General features: G+C 50.3%; 1 protein-coding gene across 4 annotated transcripts in view; it reads left to right on the plus strand.

The window, feature by feature from the left end:
• Window positions 1-9902, plus strand: part of ILF3 (interleukin enhancer binding factor 3) — a 30930-nt gene extending 21028 nt beyond the window's left edge. The window contains exons 8-20 of one of the 4 annotated variants that reach the window (XM_084885670.1): window positions 248-359; window positions 781-878; window positions 1451-1562; window positions 1665-1775; window positions 2086-2285; window positions 2650-2817; window positions 3293-3418; window positions 3525-3698; window positions 3798-3951; window positions 4097-4150; window positions 7443-7802; window positions 8453-8581; window positions 9223-9902. In XM_084885670.1, coding sequence (XP_084741796.1) covers window positions 248-359; window positions 781-878; window positions 1451-1562; window positions 1665-1775; window positions 2086-2285; window positions 2650-2817; window positions 3293-3418; window positions 3525-3698; window positions 3798-3951; window positions 4097-4150; window positions 7443-7802; window positions 8453-8581; window positions 9223-9359 — 1935 coding nt within the window. In that variant the 3' untranslated portion in view covers window positions 9360-9902. Of the gene's footprint in view, window positions 1-247; window positions 360-780; window positions 879-1450; window positions 1563-1664; window positions 1776-2085; window positions 2286-2649; window positions 2818-3292; window positions 3419-3524; window positions 3699-3797; window positions 3952-4096; window positions 4151-4574; window positions 4808-7442; window positions 7803-8452; window positions 8582-9222 lie in introns of those variants that run through there. The other 3 variants (XM_084885671.1, XM_084885673.1, XM_084885672.1) reach the window with 3 other exon arrangements.
• Window positions 9903-17140: the final 7238 nt, after the last annotated feature.

A 17140-nucleotide genomic window follows, 5' to 3' on the forward strand; every position in this document is an offset into this window, starting at 1 on the left:
AAATAGCTTTAACTTGGCCTCCTGGCCAATGGGGCTGAAAAGATTGAAATGTCTGGCCCTTGAAGGAAAAGTTGCTGAGCCCTGCTCTGTATGTCCCATCTTGGCTTATCCCTGACATGAACTTGAATGGCTATGACTTTCCATGCCAACCCCTCCTCACACATACACAGTGACAGCTCCTCAGCATTGGTCAACCTCCTCCCCCACCCTACGTGAACATAGGCTAACTATCCCTCTTGCCTTTCAGCCCCTTGAGCTTCTCTGTGAAAAGTCCATCGGCACAGCCAACAGACCCATGGGCGCTGGCGAGGCCCTGCGGAGAGTGCTGGAGTGCCTGGCGTCAGGCATCGTGATGCCAGGTTGGGGCCTTGTGCTTTGCAAGTTACAGGAAAAGGACAGGGATCAAGGCCTGAGGCCACTTCCTGGCGGGTCCCCTGACCGGGTTAGGGCAGCAGCAGCTCCACGTCCCCATAGGGCTAAAGCATGTGACTACCCTCTTGCACCATCATATCCAGCCCTGTGCCGGCTCCGCAGCTGTGACTCAGGGCGGATCCGGGGCACTGGTGACCCACTCCCATGTGAGCTCCTTGCTCTGAGACACATGTGGATTATTTCTCTCATGGGCTGGATGCTGAGTGGGTCACCGAGCTCAGCGTGTTTTCCAGAGCTGGGTGTGGATGGGGCGTGGGGGGTAACGCATCTGGTTCCCTCAGCCAGTACAACTCTTCCGAGACACTAAACGATAATCCTCTGCATATCTTCCTTGTTTCCTGCCTTCAGATGGTTCTGGCATTTATGACCCTTGTGAAAAAGAAGCCACTGATGCTATTGGGCATCTAGACAGACAGCAACGGGAAGATATCACACAGAGTGCGCAGGTATAGTCATCGCCATTGCCACCGTGAGCCCTTACCCAGTCTGTAATCACTGGCTTCTAGTTCCATTACTGGGTATTCTCAGGGTCGCCCCTGGACAGTAGGCTCAGGTTGGGACTGAAGGCGAAGGGATTGTGCCTGATACAGGACGCCCCCATCTGGGCTGCTTCTTTCCCCTGGCGCCACGCGTGGTTGTAGCCTGCTCCTCAGCCTGCTCGAGTGCTGTTTTCAGACACTGAGCTCAGTGGGGAGACGTGTTTGCTATTTAGACTCCTCCAGGGGTCCTTCCTTTGCAGGCCCATCACGTGGCTCCGTGTGGCAACCAGTCCCCAGATTGGGGTCTCCTGTATTCCTCTTGAGGCGGGTGGTCACAGGCTGGCCTTCCCCCACAGCAAGGCTGGGTCCTGGCAGTCAGGCCCTCTCCTGGCTGTTGGGGGACCCCTTGCTATTGTAGGGGAGACCATTAGCAACCCCTCAGCTCCTGCCCCTTCCAGAAGGCATTAGCAAGCATACACACCTTGGCCAGGCACACAGAGCGGCTGAGTCAGGATCCTGTTCCACTTCCCCTTTTCCAGCATGCTCTGCGACTTGCTGCATTTGGCCAGCTGCATCAAGTCCTGGGTATGGACCCTCTGCCTTCTAAGATGCCCAAGAAACCAAAGAATGAAAACCCAGTGGACTACACGGGTAAGTCTGCCAAGGGTTCCAGGTTGGGCAGCAACCTTGTGAGCCCCTCACAGAGCACCAGACTAGACTCTTAGCTGCTTCTGTCCTGATCTCTCCTTTCAGTTCAAATCCCGCCCAGTACCACCTACGCCATTACGCCAATGAAACGCCCAATGGAGGAGGATGGAGAAGAAAAGTCTCCCAGCAAAAAGAAGAAGAAGATTCAGAAGAAAGGTACAGGCATTCGTTCCTTGGCCTTTTTTTTAACCTTCTATCTGTCTCCATTTAAGGTTAGCCACAATGTAGGGAGACACCTGAATCTTTTCAGACATATTTAAGTTGTCTTTAAAATGATTAAGTATATCAGATGGGTACAGAATGCTGGGGGGGAGGGGGGGGGGCGGTGCCCCTACTGGTGCCCCTAGACAAGGCCTTGCAGCTGCCCAGTCCATCGTATCCCATTACGAAAGGCCATATGGGAAGTGATTCCCTCCCCAGTTCAGAACTTGCTGATGTTTCAGTGATGTTGGTGGTCTTTCTCTAGAGGAAAAGGCAGAGCCTCCCCAGGCTATGAATGCCCTGATGAGGCTGAACCAGCTGAAGCCCGGGCTGCAGTATAAACTGGTTTCCCAGGCGGGTCCGGTCCACGCCCCCATCTTCACCATGTCTGTGGAAGTAGATGGCAGCTCATTTGAGGCCTCCGGACCATCCAAAAAGACTGCCAAGCTGCATGTGGCTGTTAAGGTATGTTATTTGGTGGCATTATCCAACCCATGCTTTTTCTTCAGATAGCAAAAGCACTTATTCATCTTAGGATTTTTTCAGAGCTGTCATCTCCCATTTAAGTCCTAGCGCAAACACTATGAGGCTTAGGGAGGGTATATAAACAATGAAATGGTTAGATTTTTCTAATGTTTGTAAAGTCACGTGTGGCAAGAATGCCTTTGTCGGCATGGCAGGCAGAAGGTGTCTACACATGGTTGGGCATATGGGGAGCAAAAGGAAACAACACCCTGAAAACTGCTGGGTGCCACCCTAGGAACTCTGACTCAGAGTGCCCCGGTGCTGAGCCCCAGTCCTCACAGGGCCTTGTGGATCTCCCTCCCAGGTGTTACAGGACATGGGCTTGCCTACTGGTGCTGAAGGCAGAGACTCCAGTAAGGGGGAGGACTCGGCTGAGGAAACTGAGGCCAAGCCAGCTGTCATGGCCCCTCCGCCCGTGGTAGAAGCCGCTTCGACCCCCACTGCCACCTTTACTGCGGATCCCACTACTGAGGTGAGCCATGGTGGGCACTGGATAGCCCCACAGGGAGTGCAGGCAGCCTTGTGTCCTGTGAACCTGGACGGTTGCTGGTCCTCATCATTTTCTCCCAAAGGAGTCACCTTCCAGTCTAGGAACCTATAGTGGGAACTGGATGTGAGCCTTTGAACTACTACCCAGAAGGCTTTGCTGATGTTGACTTAGTACTCAGGGTTGTACAGGGGTGACCCTCACTCAGTGATAGGCTATTTCCCAGAAGAAGGGGCAGGTAGATATCCTATGGCTGGGATTGGAATTCATCCTTTTGCTGGGAGGCTCGCAGATGGCTTTCAGAGGCGAGGGCGGTGTGGGACAGCAGGGTACATGGAGTGGGGGGCTGTGATGCGGTAGTGGCTGTCCACCACGTGTTAGGCAGCCCTGGCTGAGTGTGTTGGGTTTGTTTTTGTTTTGTTTCCCCCCTTTTTCTGTTTTCCCTGAGAACATAAAACAGCAGGGGCCGATCCTGACCAAGCATGGCAAGAACCCCGTTATGGAACTTAATGAGAAGAGGCGTGGCCTCAAATATGAGCTCATCTCAGAGACTGGTAGCAGCCATGACAAGCGCTTTATCATGGAGGTGAGTGGTCCTGCACTGGCTCCTGTGGAGGCCTGGAGTCTTTGGAGAGCTCCTTTGCCCCAGTGGGAGCCTTTGGTTCACCCCTGACACATGTCTGTTCTTCCAGGTCGAGGTAGATGGACAGAAGTTTCAAGGTGCTGGCTCAAACAAGAAGGTGGCAAAAGCACATGCTGCTCTTGCTGCGTTAGAAAAGCTGTTCCCTGATGCCCCCCTCTCCCTGGAAGCCAATAAGAAGAGGGCACCTGTGCCTGTCAGAGGCGGACTGAAATTTGCTGCTAAGGTAACTGGCTGCCCTGCAATCATTTAACCTAGGCATGAATTCTTTCTTCTGTTACCTGAAAATGAGGCAAATTTAACTCATCTGTCCTTTCCTGCCCAGCCACATAACCCTGGTTTTGGCATGGGAGGCCCTATGCACAAAGAAGCGCCCCCGCCCCCGAACCTTCGCGGGCGGGGAAGAGGAGGGAGCATCCGTGGTCGAGGTAGAGGAAGAGGATTTGGTGGCGCCAACCATGGAAACTACATGAATGCGGGTGAGGAACCTTGTCCTGTACCCTGGGCCTGTCTTGCTCTCGGGGGGGGGGTGTGGGGCCCCTAGGGTTGAGCTGCGATGCTGGGAGAGGCAGATGCAAAGGAGACCTGCTTCCAGCCCTGATAACCCTGTCGGTTCCTTTCCAGGCGCTGGGTATGGCAGCTATGGGTATGGAGGCAACTCAGCAACAGCTGGCTACAGTAAGTGTGCTCTTTCTCTGGGTCTGAGTTTGGGAAGAAGCTGCAGTGTAGTTCCCAGGCCTGAGTTAGTCAGGGTGGCCCACACCCATCCTCAGTGATTAGATCAGGTGGTCCGCAAGGCCCCCGCCCTCCCCGTCCTGCAAAAGTGAGACTTACTCTGTAAATGTTAACACACTGTGTGACTTGAAAGTACCTTAAAAGTAAAAAAATTTTAAATTTCTCTGCTTTGAGCCATGTGAACGAAGCACCAGTCCTGTGAATATACTTTTCCTGACAATGCACAGCTCTTGTCTTGAGAAGGAGCCTTCATTGGGGGGTTACAGGAGCAGAGAAATCTAAAACATGAATTTCAAATGTGGCGCTCTGTGCCATTTTTCAAAAGAATTCTAATTTTTTTTCTCTGCTCTGTCTCCCCCTTTTGTAGGTGACTTTTTCACAGACTGCTACGGCTATCATGATTTTGGGTCTTCCTAGAACATCTAAAAGTATTGCACACAAAATCAACTTTTTACTCCAATTTTCTCGAACTCCAAAACCTAAAGTGTCCGTGCTGTGCCCCTGTGCTTCACTGGGTTTCTCAACCGTGGCTTGTCACCGCAGCTTGTCTGAAACTCTTAGCCTGCAGAATTTAAGACAATGGCAGTTTTTATCGTGATTTGCCTTTGAACTTGGTCATATTGAAGTTCACAATAAGTGGAAAACAATTTTCAGAGAATGCATTTTTTGTGCAGAATTGCACAGAATTCTAGAGCCAGCGTTGGTCAGCATCAAGGCAAAAGCCCACCTTTGCTTTTTATGGAAAGCATTACTTTATTTAAGAGACAGATAATGATGCATTTTAATCTACCTTTGTCTTAATTTACAGCAGGTTTTGTATGAATTTTTAACCTTTTAACAAATTCCCAAATCTGGTTGATGCCTTTGATAGTGCTGAAAACTATTTCACCACATCTGAATCCAGAGCAACCGCCTTTTTTTCTTTTTCTTTTTTTTTTTTTTTTTTTTTTTTTTTTTTTTTTTTATAAGCATGTAAAACAACGGGAACGGAAACATTGGGGAATTGTATATTGTGCAAAGTTAACCTTTCCTGCCTCTTGTAAATGCTCTGGTGGGTGATTGGGGATGCGACATTCTGTGGCTGGTTTAGCTAGAGGTGAACTCTCAAAGGTATCAAAACTGTGCTTCCATCATTTAGTGCAAGAAATAGACAGGCTTAAGGGATCAATAATGCAAAATTTTGCAAGTCCTGATTACAGTTGCAAATGAATGGAATTCTTGAATTTTCTTAAATTGAGCTTTAAAAAAATAAATCAAGCGGAAAGAGCCTAATATATAGCTCAATTCTCCGGTGAAAATTTTACCTCAGCCTTTACCGCTGGGCGCACGGCTGCGACAGAAGCCCTGGAAGCTTCCACCCTTCTTACCTTCAGGAACAGGCTTGAGGTGGCTTCTCCGTGTGGAGAGGCACACAGAGGCCCCCATTTCCTGGTGGGCGTCCCTGGAAACAACCGGTTTTATCTCTGGTCAGCAGTTCTTTTTGCAGCAAAGCCTGCCTCTCTGTTGACTTGCAAGATTTTGCGTTTATTCAGGCAAAAACTGGTCAAAACGGTTACTGCATAATTTGTTCCCAGAGGTTTGAAACATTCAGTGAAACTTTTTAAAACTTTGCATGATGTAATTTTTTTTTATTTTTTTTTATTTTTTTTTTTTTAGAAAGTTATTGTTTGAGAATAATGTCTTTTTATACCAGGAAATAGTTATCCTGAATGACGTTGAAAACTTCCCCTCTCCTTTATTTTTTTTTAATCAATACATGTTAAAGTAACAAGCCCTAACTATTTGGCGTCTTCATTCATTCCCGTGCTTGTGGAGGGTGAGGAGGCAGCACTCGGTGGAGGCCGATGTGGCAGAGTTCTAAGAGGGGGCTTGAAGAGGCCCTCCTGTCCTGTCCTGTCCTCCTGTGTTTTCTCTCGGGCATTGTGGGACACATCCTTGTCCTTGGCTTTGTGATGGGGATGTTGGTAGAGGGTGGAGACTGCCCCCCTGAAGATAAGAAACCTATGGCAAAGATCAGTTCTATCCAAATTACTGTTCAAACATCCCAAGGCACGCCACTGTGGAGTGCACATCCTCAGCGGGTGGGAGGCTGGTGAGGACTCCCACATTCACCCAAAAGACGAGGGACCCTTACGTGGAACAGGACAGGCGGCGTGGCAGCGCCCCCTACCTACCCTGGGCGCAGCCAGGCTGACCAACACCAGCCTCCACCATCTGTAGACAGAGGCACAGCTAACCAGCAAAGGCATGCCCAGGCCTACCTGCTCTAGGAACCCAGTAGCTCCACTGTCCCTGCAGGAGACTGGACACTGCCCAGCCAGGATGGACAGCAATCCATAGGACCAATCTTCCCCCTGTTGCCCACACCTTAGCTGACCCATCTCCCACCGTCCATTTGAGTGTCTTTTGGGAGCAATATCTGACTGTTCTGGGGGGTCCTTACCTAATGACCAGAAGTGGGGGGGCTCTGTGACATTCTCTGCCCTTGAGCCTGAGAATGTGGCAGCTTGCTGCACGCTTGTCAGTCCTGCTGCTCAGTCCTGCCTGAGCCCAGCAGCTGTGCTGGGAACAGTGAGGTGCCCTCTGGGGGACCACTTGGATCTTCTGATCCCAGCCTAAGTCTTCTCTTCCCAGGAGGCTGTGGAGTTGCTCTTTAAGGCACGTGTTTGCATAAATCCCACCAGACTTGTGTCCATTCCTGGTTCCTCTAGAACCAGGCCAAGACCAGTTGGTCTTCTCAGAATGACACCAATGTCAGGGACCTGGTAAAGAGCATTTCCGAGGGTCACCCAAGCCTGTGACTGCCAAGCCTCTTCCCAGCGCAGCAGGGGAGGGCTGGTTGCTTCTCTGGGCTTTGCTTTTCCTGTCATCGTTTGGGACATCTGGGTAGCAGTCAGCTAGTTGTGAATGTCATCCTGCACTCGGAGCCCATCTCATTGTAACGTTGACATCCGCTGCAAAAGCTGCTCTCAGCGTGCTGCCGTGCCGCTGCTTGGCAAAGATCCATTGTCATCAGCTAATGGGTGAGTGGAGCTGAAGGCTGGGCCAGCCCAGCCCAGGCTGCTTTAGGGACTGGAGCTGCTGCTCCTTGCTCTCCTGCCTCTTACTCTGCCCCCACCTGAGCAGCAGGCTTCTGGGTCAGCCTTCAGGACCCACAGCTTCGACCTTCCCTCCCTATACCTGTCCCCACTCTGTTTACCTGAGCCTCCACCTGACTGGATGCCTTCCTGTTTAGGTCAGTTCTACAGCAATGGAGGGCATTCTGGGAATGCTGGCAGTGGCGGCGGCGGGGGCGGTGGTGGCTCCTCCGGCTACGGCTCCTACTACCAAGGTGACAACTACAGCTCCCCAGTGCCCCCGAAACATGCTGGGAAGAAACAGCCACATGGGGGCCAGCAGAAGCCCTCCTACGGCTCAGGCTACCAGCCCCACCCAGGCCAGCAGCAGTCCTACAACCAGAGCCAGTACAGCAACTATGGCCCCCCGCAGGGCAAGCAGAAAAGCTATAGTCACGGCCAAGGCAACTACTACTCCAACTCCTACAGCTCCCCCGGGGGCGGGGGCGGCTCCGACTACAGCTACGAGAGCAAATTCAGTGAGTTGGCATCCAGTCCCCCAGAAACAGTACTGCCCCCCCTCTGCCTGGGGACTGGAAGAAGTTGGAGGCATTGGCCTCAGGGTGGGCATTGGGACAAACTTGGAGATAGAGGCCCCCAGGCTAAAGCTTCTGAGCTGTGGATTGAGACTGGGGCACAGGGTGGAGTCTGAGTCTGGGCTAGCCACTTCGAGGTGACCTGTGGAGAAAAGTTGCCTCCAGCCCTATAAGAGCGTGAGTTATTCTGTGCTCCATCTCTCCCTCAACCTCATGCACAGAACTGGTGGGCTGCACTGTGTCGGTGGCTCCACGGGGAAGGGTAGGAATACTGTGGTTTGTGATGGGACACCCAGCAGCAGGGCCAGGACTTGGGCTAACTCTGCAATTCCTGAACTGCTGGGAAGCTTAGGTTGGAGGAGCAGGTGGGAAAGTAGGATGGAACTTGGCTTCAGAATGTGGTGATCAGGACAATCCAGGGCATGGATTCCAAGCAGCCCCAAGCAGTTTGTGGTGAGACTAGGTTTTTATGTGCCAAATTTAAGCAGTCAAGACAGGGAAATTTGCAAGGGTCCTGGGTCTTGGCCAAAAGTCTGCCATATCCAGGGCTGCAGCACAAGGCCCTTTAACCACACTGTCTTCTCTTCCCCCAGACTACAGTGGTAGCGGAGGCCGCAGCGGCGGAAACAGCTACGGTTCAGGCGGGTCGTCCTACAACCCGGGGTCACATGGGGGCTACGGAGGAGGTTCTGGGAGCGGCTCCTCGTACCAAGGCAAACAAGGTGGGCTTGGAGCAGCAGATGGTACAGCAAGGGGGGTTGGGGGAGCCGGGGGTCCCCAGAGCCACACTGACAGAGGCTGTGAGGATGGGTGTGGCCTAGTTTGAGCAGATAGTCTGGACAGGGCCACAGTTACAGCTGCCTCTTGGCTTCTGTGTGGGGTAGGAACAGAAAGCGGAGACAGGGTATATGGGGCCCTATGCAAGCACCGACATAGGCATGCATTTGGTTTCTTTTTTTTCTTTTTTAATATATTTTATTGATTTTTTTAAGAGAGAAAGGGAGAGGGATAGAGAGTTAGAAACATCAATGAGAGAGAATCATCAATCAGCTGCCTCTTGCACACCCCCCACTGGGGATGTGCCCGCAACCAAGGTACATGCCCTTGACCAGAATCGAACCTGGGACCTTTCAGTCCGCAGGCTGATGCTCTGTCCACTGAGCCAAACTGGTTTCGGCTGCATTTGGTTTCTTGGCTTTTAGAACCAGGGGTCCAGAAATTGTCATACCCTAAAGTTTGGCACCTACATGAAGAAATGCTGGCAATACTGAGAGCCAAATAAGAGCCTGGTGCTTAGCCCCAGTTAGAGCTTCCACTGCTGGCACCTCTGTGACTGGGCTGATCCCCACCCTTTTTCCCTCAGGAGGCTACTCATCACAATCGAACTACAACTCCCCGGTGTCCAGCCAGAACTACAGCGGCCCTCCCAGCTCTTACCAGTCATCACAGGGAGGCTACGGCAGGAACGCAGACCACAGCATGAACTACCAGTACAGATAAAGCCCTGAGGGTGAAGATTTGTACCTTCTGCACTTACCCCTCCTCGTTGTAAGATTCAGTTTTATGCATCACAGTTAACATGTCTGCGGCCCCTCTGGGCCCTCTTGCCCTACCCTGTCCACGTTGCTGTGTTGTGAGGTGCAGCCGGTCACTCTGTGACCCGTTCTGTGACCCATATTTAGCCGTGTTTGGGACTCCACGTCTTCAGTGGTTTGTTAGTTGCCATTACAACTTTGTCCGAGTAGAGTTTTCTGAGTTCTTACAGTTCAGTATCCCTCTGTCTATTTACAATTGGTGTTAGTGTTAACTCAGTTTGTCTTGAAATAGTTACAGAAGGGATACCTCATCTGTTAATGCTTTTGTGAAGTGAGTTAAACGAGCTTTCTGTATTTTAATGCTTTAGTGTTTCAGTTTTATAAGTGAAGATTTTATTTTAAAAAAACAGTGGGAAAGAGTGGGGTTTTTGTATGTCTGGATCATTCAGGCAGTACATTTGAATTCAGCTGAATGTAGACAAATAAAAAAAAAAAGAAAAGAAAAAAACTGCCGTAGGCCTGGATGTCTGACCCTCCAGGAGTGCAATGGACAGGTTCCTCCACTCTGTTTCCAGCACTGGAAAGTGGGGCACATGTGGCAGGATGGTCCCTGCCCAGTAGGGAGGGTATAGTGGCTATCTCCAGGCTTATAGACATCCTGACTGAATTGGTCAGGGCCAGCAACCAGTTACCTGGAATCTTGTAGCCCCTATGTCCCAGCGAGCTCCACAGCCCCTTGTATCTGCACAGCAGCCTAGTGGCCCATGCTCTCACAATTCAGCATGCTTTGTTTTATGCTCCATTAATTCTAGATGTAGTATAAGTGCAATTTGAAGTCACCGTGAATTAAGTTTGGTACATAGAACCTAATTTGAAAAAGCCTGGTTGAAATCTGCCTGAGGCAGCCCCAGGTGGAATCATCGATGTTGGGGTGGTGCTCTGTGGCACCTCTCCTGAGGATTTCACAGTGCACAGGTGGGCTGCTCTGCAGTGGGTTTCTCTGGAGCACTGTTTCTCAATCCCAGGCAGTTGTGTAGTGCTTGGGAGACATTGTCCCACAGTGGATAGAAGCCAATGCTGCAAAACATCCTACACTTACACGTCAGCGCTGTGGGGGTGGACAGCCCTTCTCAACTTGGGGGGGCGTGGGGGGGACACTGTCTGAAGAGCCCTGTGGGCAGACAAGGCCTGGACTGCCCTCTGCAGGGACTCCTGTCGACTTGCTGCCTCTGCACCCTCTCAGACCCAGGCACAGTTCACGGCCTAAGCTCTTTGTCCTCCTCTGCTTGTTCATCGTGGGTACTGGGACAAGTGCAAACCATTCTTGATACAGGATCACTCAGCCGAGGCAGAAACTCCAGTGTGCCTTCAAAGGATGAAGACTTGTTTTCTTGGAGAGGTGAAAGAAAGATATTCTGCACTAAAGGAAAACATTGGAAGACGTTTGCTCTCTGCTGCAGCAGAGGAGGTCCTAGATACCAATGGTCCAGGTCAGGGAGAGGGGCCTGTGAATCCAGTCAAGAGGTGGCCAACAGTGTGAGCATTGTGATCAGCCTGAAGTGCCTTGGGATCCTTCAAGTATGTATACGAGTGAGGGTGGATATTCACCCCAACTCCTCTCCTGGACATGTGCAGGGGCTGGGGAAAAAGACCCATGTGACATCTTTGGGATCTTGTGTTTGTGATGACAGGATATGGGCTTTGGACAGAGCCTGCATCACTCATAAATCACAGGGAGGAACGCCCTGGCCCCACCTGCCAAATGCCTTCAAACTCTGGACCTTTCTTCTTTTTAAAATATATTTTATTGATTTTTTACAGAGAGGAAGGGAGAGGGATAGAGAGTTATAAACATCGATGAGAGAAACATCGACCAGTTGCCTCCTGCACACTCCCTACTGGGGATGTGCCCACCACCAAGGTACAGCCCCTGACCACAGTCAAACCTAGGATCCTTGAGTCCTCAGGCCAATGCTCTATCCACTGTGCCAGAGTGGTTAGGGCTGGATCTTTCCTGTTGACACAAATTTCCTCACAACAGTGTCCCAAGCAGGGACCACTACCATATTCCAATGTATGAATATGAGTCTGTCTCAAATCTTCCTCTTACAAAGACACAGATCAATGGGATTAGTGCCCACTCTAATCCACGATGAGTTCATTTCAAGATCCTCATTTCTATCTACAGAGACCCTGTAAGTGCAGTCACATTCACAGGCATCAGCGGTTAGGACGTGGACATATCTTTTGGGAGACATTGTTCAGCCCACTATAGGGTTAGGTGAAGGTTTCACCCACTGCACTGCTGGCACAACCCTGGGAGTTTCAGCCACAGCCAGGATCACCATGGTCAGGTCTGGACAACACTGAGGCAGCAGCATCTGTGCAGCACAGTGGGTATCTGTCCTGAGGGGACAGCTCATGAGCCCAGATCCCTTGGCACTTTAATCCTACTTGGGGACCTCATTGGTACTGATGGCCTGGTGATGCATGAGGCCAACTGCAATATCCCAGCCCTCAGGACCTGCTCCTCCAGGAGGCTGGGCTCAGGAAGATGTAACTCACCTTCAGCATGAAGGCCTTGTTGCTGGTGCGTCACCCATTCAAAGCCTGTTGCTCAGGAAACCAGCCAAGAGAAGGGCCTCACTGAGCTGCTTCAATTCATCGGCCAGGGCCATAGTGGGCAACAGCTGGCCTATGGTGGAGATGCTTAGACCATATACTGCTTGAGTGTCATGCATCTTTCAGTCATCAGCAAAGGTCACCAGGAACATGGGCAGGAAGGACCGGCGGCCCATGTGCTTACTCAGCGAGTTGATCAGAGTGTGCTTGGTGAATAGGCCGGGGGCTGGGGGTTGTCAGTGCTCTGGGACTGGACACAACACTCCAGAGGGCTCAGGAAAGGAGACCAAACCACTAATGGGAAAGCTGGACATGGGCATGGTGGGTCAACGTGTCTTCTGAGGGAGGGGCAGGGCCTTTCCAGAAACTTGGACTAATTTGTTGGGGATTGGTGACAGGACTAAGGGGGACCTCTAAGCAGTACTAGGATGCAGATCCAGGATTACCACCTCTAGATTGCCAGTCACTGGGCCTCATGTCCCTATGGACTAGGTTTCAGTCTGACCTGAAAGTTACCACCTACCTGCCCTGCCCCTGAGGCCTGGACCTGCACAGCTGGGCTGAGATTCAGTCTCCGGATGTGAGCCCCATGCTGACTGTGCTCTTTGCTGCAAGCCTTTTTGCCCATATGCTCATTCTAACCCATTTTGGAATAAATGGAAACTTCTGTGTTCCTTGTTTGATTCACTCCACATTATTGGTTGTTGGTTTCTGTATCGCTCCTGCACTGGTTGCTGGAACTTTGGTAGCAGAGTTGGTCCCCGCCCTCATGGTGCTTCTAGGCACCAAGAGGACCCTGTTCCATATGTGCAGGACGGGTCAGGGAAGGCGTTTGTGTTTCAAGTGAGACAGATGCTAGAACTGAGACCAGGGGTGTGTTGGGGAGGGAAAGAGAAAGGTATGCCATGCAGAAGCAACAAAATTTCAGTTGGGGGGTGGGAATAGCATTAAAGTATCTGAACTCGAGAGAGTGAAGCTTTTTGGTTGCAAAAATAAATGTTCCTGAGTCTGAGGGGCACCCAGTGCAATGCCTTGACCACCAACCAGAGGAATTCTGACCTTTATCCTGACAATAATTGGGAGCTATGGAAGGATTCTGACCTGGGAAGACCCCAGATTAAGTCAAGCTTCAAAACGGCCCTTTTGACTTGGGCAGAGAATAGGTGTGTGGGAGAGGTAAGAATGAGGGCAACAGACCAGGAATGAGGCTTGAGTTCTGGAAATTCCAGGCTGTGAGGTTCAGGGGGACTTAGTTGGCAGAATCCACTGGACTTGGGAAAGAAAGCACACAGACCCAAGATAGGTTAAAACAATGTCCCAGACCAGCAGACTGGCCTGGCAAGAGGCATTGTCTTGCCTCAGGATAAAAGGAAGGGAAGAGCCCAGGCTCACAGTTCTTCCCCTCACTGTGTGTGTGTGGTGGTGGTGGTGGGGAGACAAATAGGAATGGCTAGGGAGTGCCCATGAGGTCAATACCAAAGGTTCCAAGTCCTATCCATTGTCTCCCAAGAAACACATCTCAATTCAACCTCTTGGCTGCTGGGCTTGGGGAAGGGGAGGGGCAAAAATAAGTTGTGCCCCACCCTCACCCCCAAATGGATAAACCTGGGACCCTGTTTCAGTGTTAGAGGTATCTGAAAAGCCCCCTTCAGACTTCAGGGATTCCCCATTCTGTACCCAGAAATCTTAACTCCTGCACTATGAGTCCTGGGACATCCAAGTACCTGCTTCTTAAGGCCAACCACCTAGTACCCAATTTGAGGGACTCTGATAAGAAATTGAGGGATCTGCTGAAACTGGTTTGGTTCAATGGATAGAGCGTCAGCTTGGGGACTGAAGGGTTCCGGGTTCGATTCCGGTCAAGGGCATGTACCTTGGTTGTGGGCATATCCCTAGTAGGGGGTATGCAAGAGGCAGCTGATCGATGACTCTCTCTTATCAATGTTTCTAACTCTCTCCCTCTCTGTACAAAATCAATAAAATATATTTAAAAAAAAAAAAGAAATTGAGGGATCTGAGTGCCCATGAATCTGGTTATGCTTCTGTGATGATGTGCAAGCCTCTGCTTGGGCACAGAAATCGGCCATAGCCCCGCTTCTACAAACAGCACTTTCAAAACCACCCCTAGACCCGCCCTGGTACACGCCACCCGCCCCTTTCATGCCCTATCAACAGCCCCAGTCCCAATGGAAGCCTTTCACAGGCCCTGCCCAGGGACGCCCCCTCGCTTTGTGTCATCACAAGCCATTCTAATAGGATCTTTCATAGGCCCCGCCCCTGCCACGTTCCCATAGGGTGCTCACAGGCACCGCTTCTGGGTTTTTTTTGTTTTTGTTTTTTTTAACTGTTTTCCTGAAATGTTGCAAATCAGTTAAGGAACAGAACAGCGACCAAGGAAAACACTCTGGACTCCTTTGACCGCAGCAGCTATACGGACGCAGCTGCAGCTCCGAAAGGGCCATGAGCTCAGCTTCTAATAGGGCGCCTTCGCACTCCACCCTCATGTAGGCCACTTCCCTGGTCTCCAGGCAACGCTCAGGCGCTGTCCAGCGTGCTGAAGCCTTCCCAGCTATTCCTCAAGGGGAAACCTCATGGCGCCCCTAGCCCTCCCTAACTGAATGGCACAGAAACCTCAATGCCACTGAGCCTCGGTTACACCCCACTTCCACACCCCACTTTACCTCTTGGGGCTAGGAAGAGAGCGCCTCGCTCCGTATCCCACCCATCTAGCTCAGATGAAAGCCAAAGTTCTCAACACAATGAAAGGACTTGGGGGACCTCTCTTTTGACCTCCAGCTCCTCATCTTCTGCTCCTTCCCTCATTCCCTTCAGCCACACGGACCTACCCAATGCACCACAAACAATCCAGGCACATTCCCACCTCAGGAACTTTGCTCATTATTTCCACTGCATGAAATGCTTTCAGTTCCCATCATGGATCCTCACTCATGTCCTTCAGGCCTTATCTCAAATGTCACCATTCCAGTGAGTCTGATCCTGACCATCCTATTTTTTATCTTAAGAAATTTTTTAAATTATTTGTATTGCCATATCTGGTTTGCTTACTGGTTAGAGTATCCTGGGTTCGATTCTAGTTAAGGTAAATATATAAAAATATTATCACACTTCTAGGAATATATCCCAAGAAACTAGAAACACGAATCAGAAAGGATAAATGCACCCCTATGTTCATAGCAACATAATTCACCATTGCTAAGATTTGGAAATAGCCTAAGTGCCCATCAGCAGAGGAGTGGATTAAAAAACTGTATGAAAAAAGAAGAAAAAAAACACCTATGGTACATCTACACGATGGAATACTGTGCTGCACTAAAAAATTCTTACCATTTGCAACAACATGGATGGAGAAAGATAAATATCATATGATCTCACTCATTTATGGAAAATAAGGAACAACATAAGCTGATAAATAGATCCAGAGACAGAGAAACATCAATCAGAATGTCAAACCTAAAGGAAGGTAAGAGAGTGTGGGGGTAAGGGGAGAGATCAACCAAAGGACTTATATGCATGCATATAAGCCTAACCAATGGACACAGACAACGGGGGGGGGGGGGTAATAGGGGAATAAAGACACATGTAATACCTTAATAAAGAAATTTAAAAAAATAAAAATTATTTTTTATTGATTTCAGAGAGGGAGGGAGAGAGAGATAGGAACATCAATGATGAGAGAGAACCATTGATTAGCTGCCTCCTGCACACCTTCTACTGGGGATTGAGTTCCAAACTCGGGCATTGCCCTGACCGTGAATTTCTTCATAGGTCGATGTTTAAACACTGAGCCATGCTGGCCAGGCCAACCCTATTTAAATTCACCTTCCAACTCCTTTTTCCTGCTCTCTATTCTTCAGCATTCTTCACCACCTAAGACATGCTAAGACATGATATGCATTAATAATTTTTTTGTTTGTCTCTTCTGGGCATGCAGTATATATATATATATATATATATATATATATATATATATATATATATACACATACACACACACACACACACACACACACACACACACACACACACTAGGGGCCCAGTGCATGAATCAGGAACTGTGGGCTGCAAGGCTGTGGTAAGCACAGAGGTGGGTCTCAGCCCATCCTCTGTGCCCCTGCCTGGCTCCTCCTGCCACAGCCCCCAGTCCCCTGTCTGCCAGTAACCCTGCTCCTGCTGATGGCCTCACTTGCACTCGCTGATGGCGCAGAGTGATTGGGACCGGTGCCATCAGTGGCTGCGAGTGGCAGCTGCTGCCCTGATTGCCCCTCAGGAGCAGGAGTTGGAGAAGTCGTCCAGGGCAATCAGGCCAGCAGCTGCCCCTTGCACCCACTGATGGCACCAGTGATCAGGACCAGCAGTGGTGTGAGCAGGGGCTCCAGCACCAGCTGCAGGTGCAAATGCTGGGTGGACTGGCACAGGAGCAAACAGTTTTTAGTAACTACCAAAGGCTCGCCCTAATGACAGCAATCAGCACCCTGCCGTGGTCTGGAGCCCCCACTCACCTGCTCCACCATCCTGCCATGGCCCACACCCACCATGTTCTGCACACGCCCCCTAGTGGTCAGCACATATCACAGTAGCCAGTTTAGTTGTTTCCATTGTTCCATCTTTCGATCTATTTGCATATTAGCCTTTTATTATATAGGATAATTTTTATTTTTGAACCATGACTTCCTGGTTCATAGGTCGATGCTCAACCATTGAGCAATACCAGCTGGGTCAGAGTGTAGAGGGCCAAATGGAAAGACACCTGGACATTCTATAGATTGTTGTTGACTGGGCCTGGGATATTGGCAGAATCATGTCAGTTGCACTCCCGCCCTGGGAGTGCGGAGATGTTCTTAGTTCCTGACTAATGTGTTTGTTCAGGAGGAAGGAGTGGGTGGAACCTGGGATCTCCCAGGCTCCTTGTTTTCCTGTGAAACCCCTTGTTGGGTTGGAGTATAAATAGATGTGCTGCGTGGCTCAGGAGGTGGTCAGTCTGTCTCTCCAGCCGAGGAGGTCAGCCCTCCCAGCTCTCAGCTTGAAATCTATTTCTGTGTCTTCTCTATTTCTAATATTTCTCAATCCCTGGGCACCTCCACTTAGAACCGGTTTGTTCATCTC

The sequence above is a fragment of the Pipistrellus hanaki genome (genome assembly GCF_964339955.1).
Source record: "Pipistrellus hanaki genome assembly, chromosome: 5".
Classification (NCBI taxonomy): domain Eukaryota; kingdom Metazoa; phylum Chordata; class Mammalia; order Chiroptera; family Vespertilionidae; genus Pipistrellus; species Pipistrellus hanaki.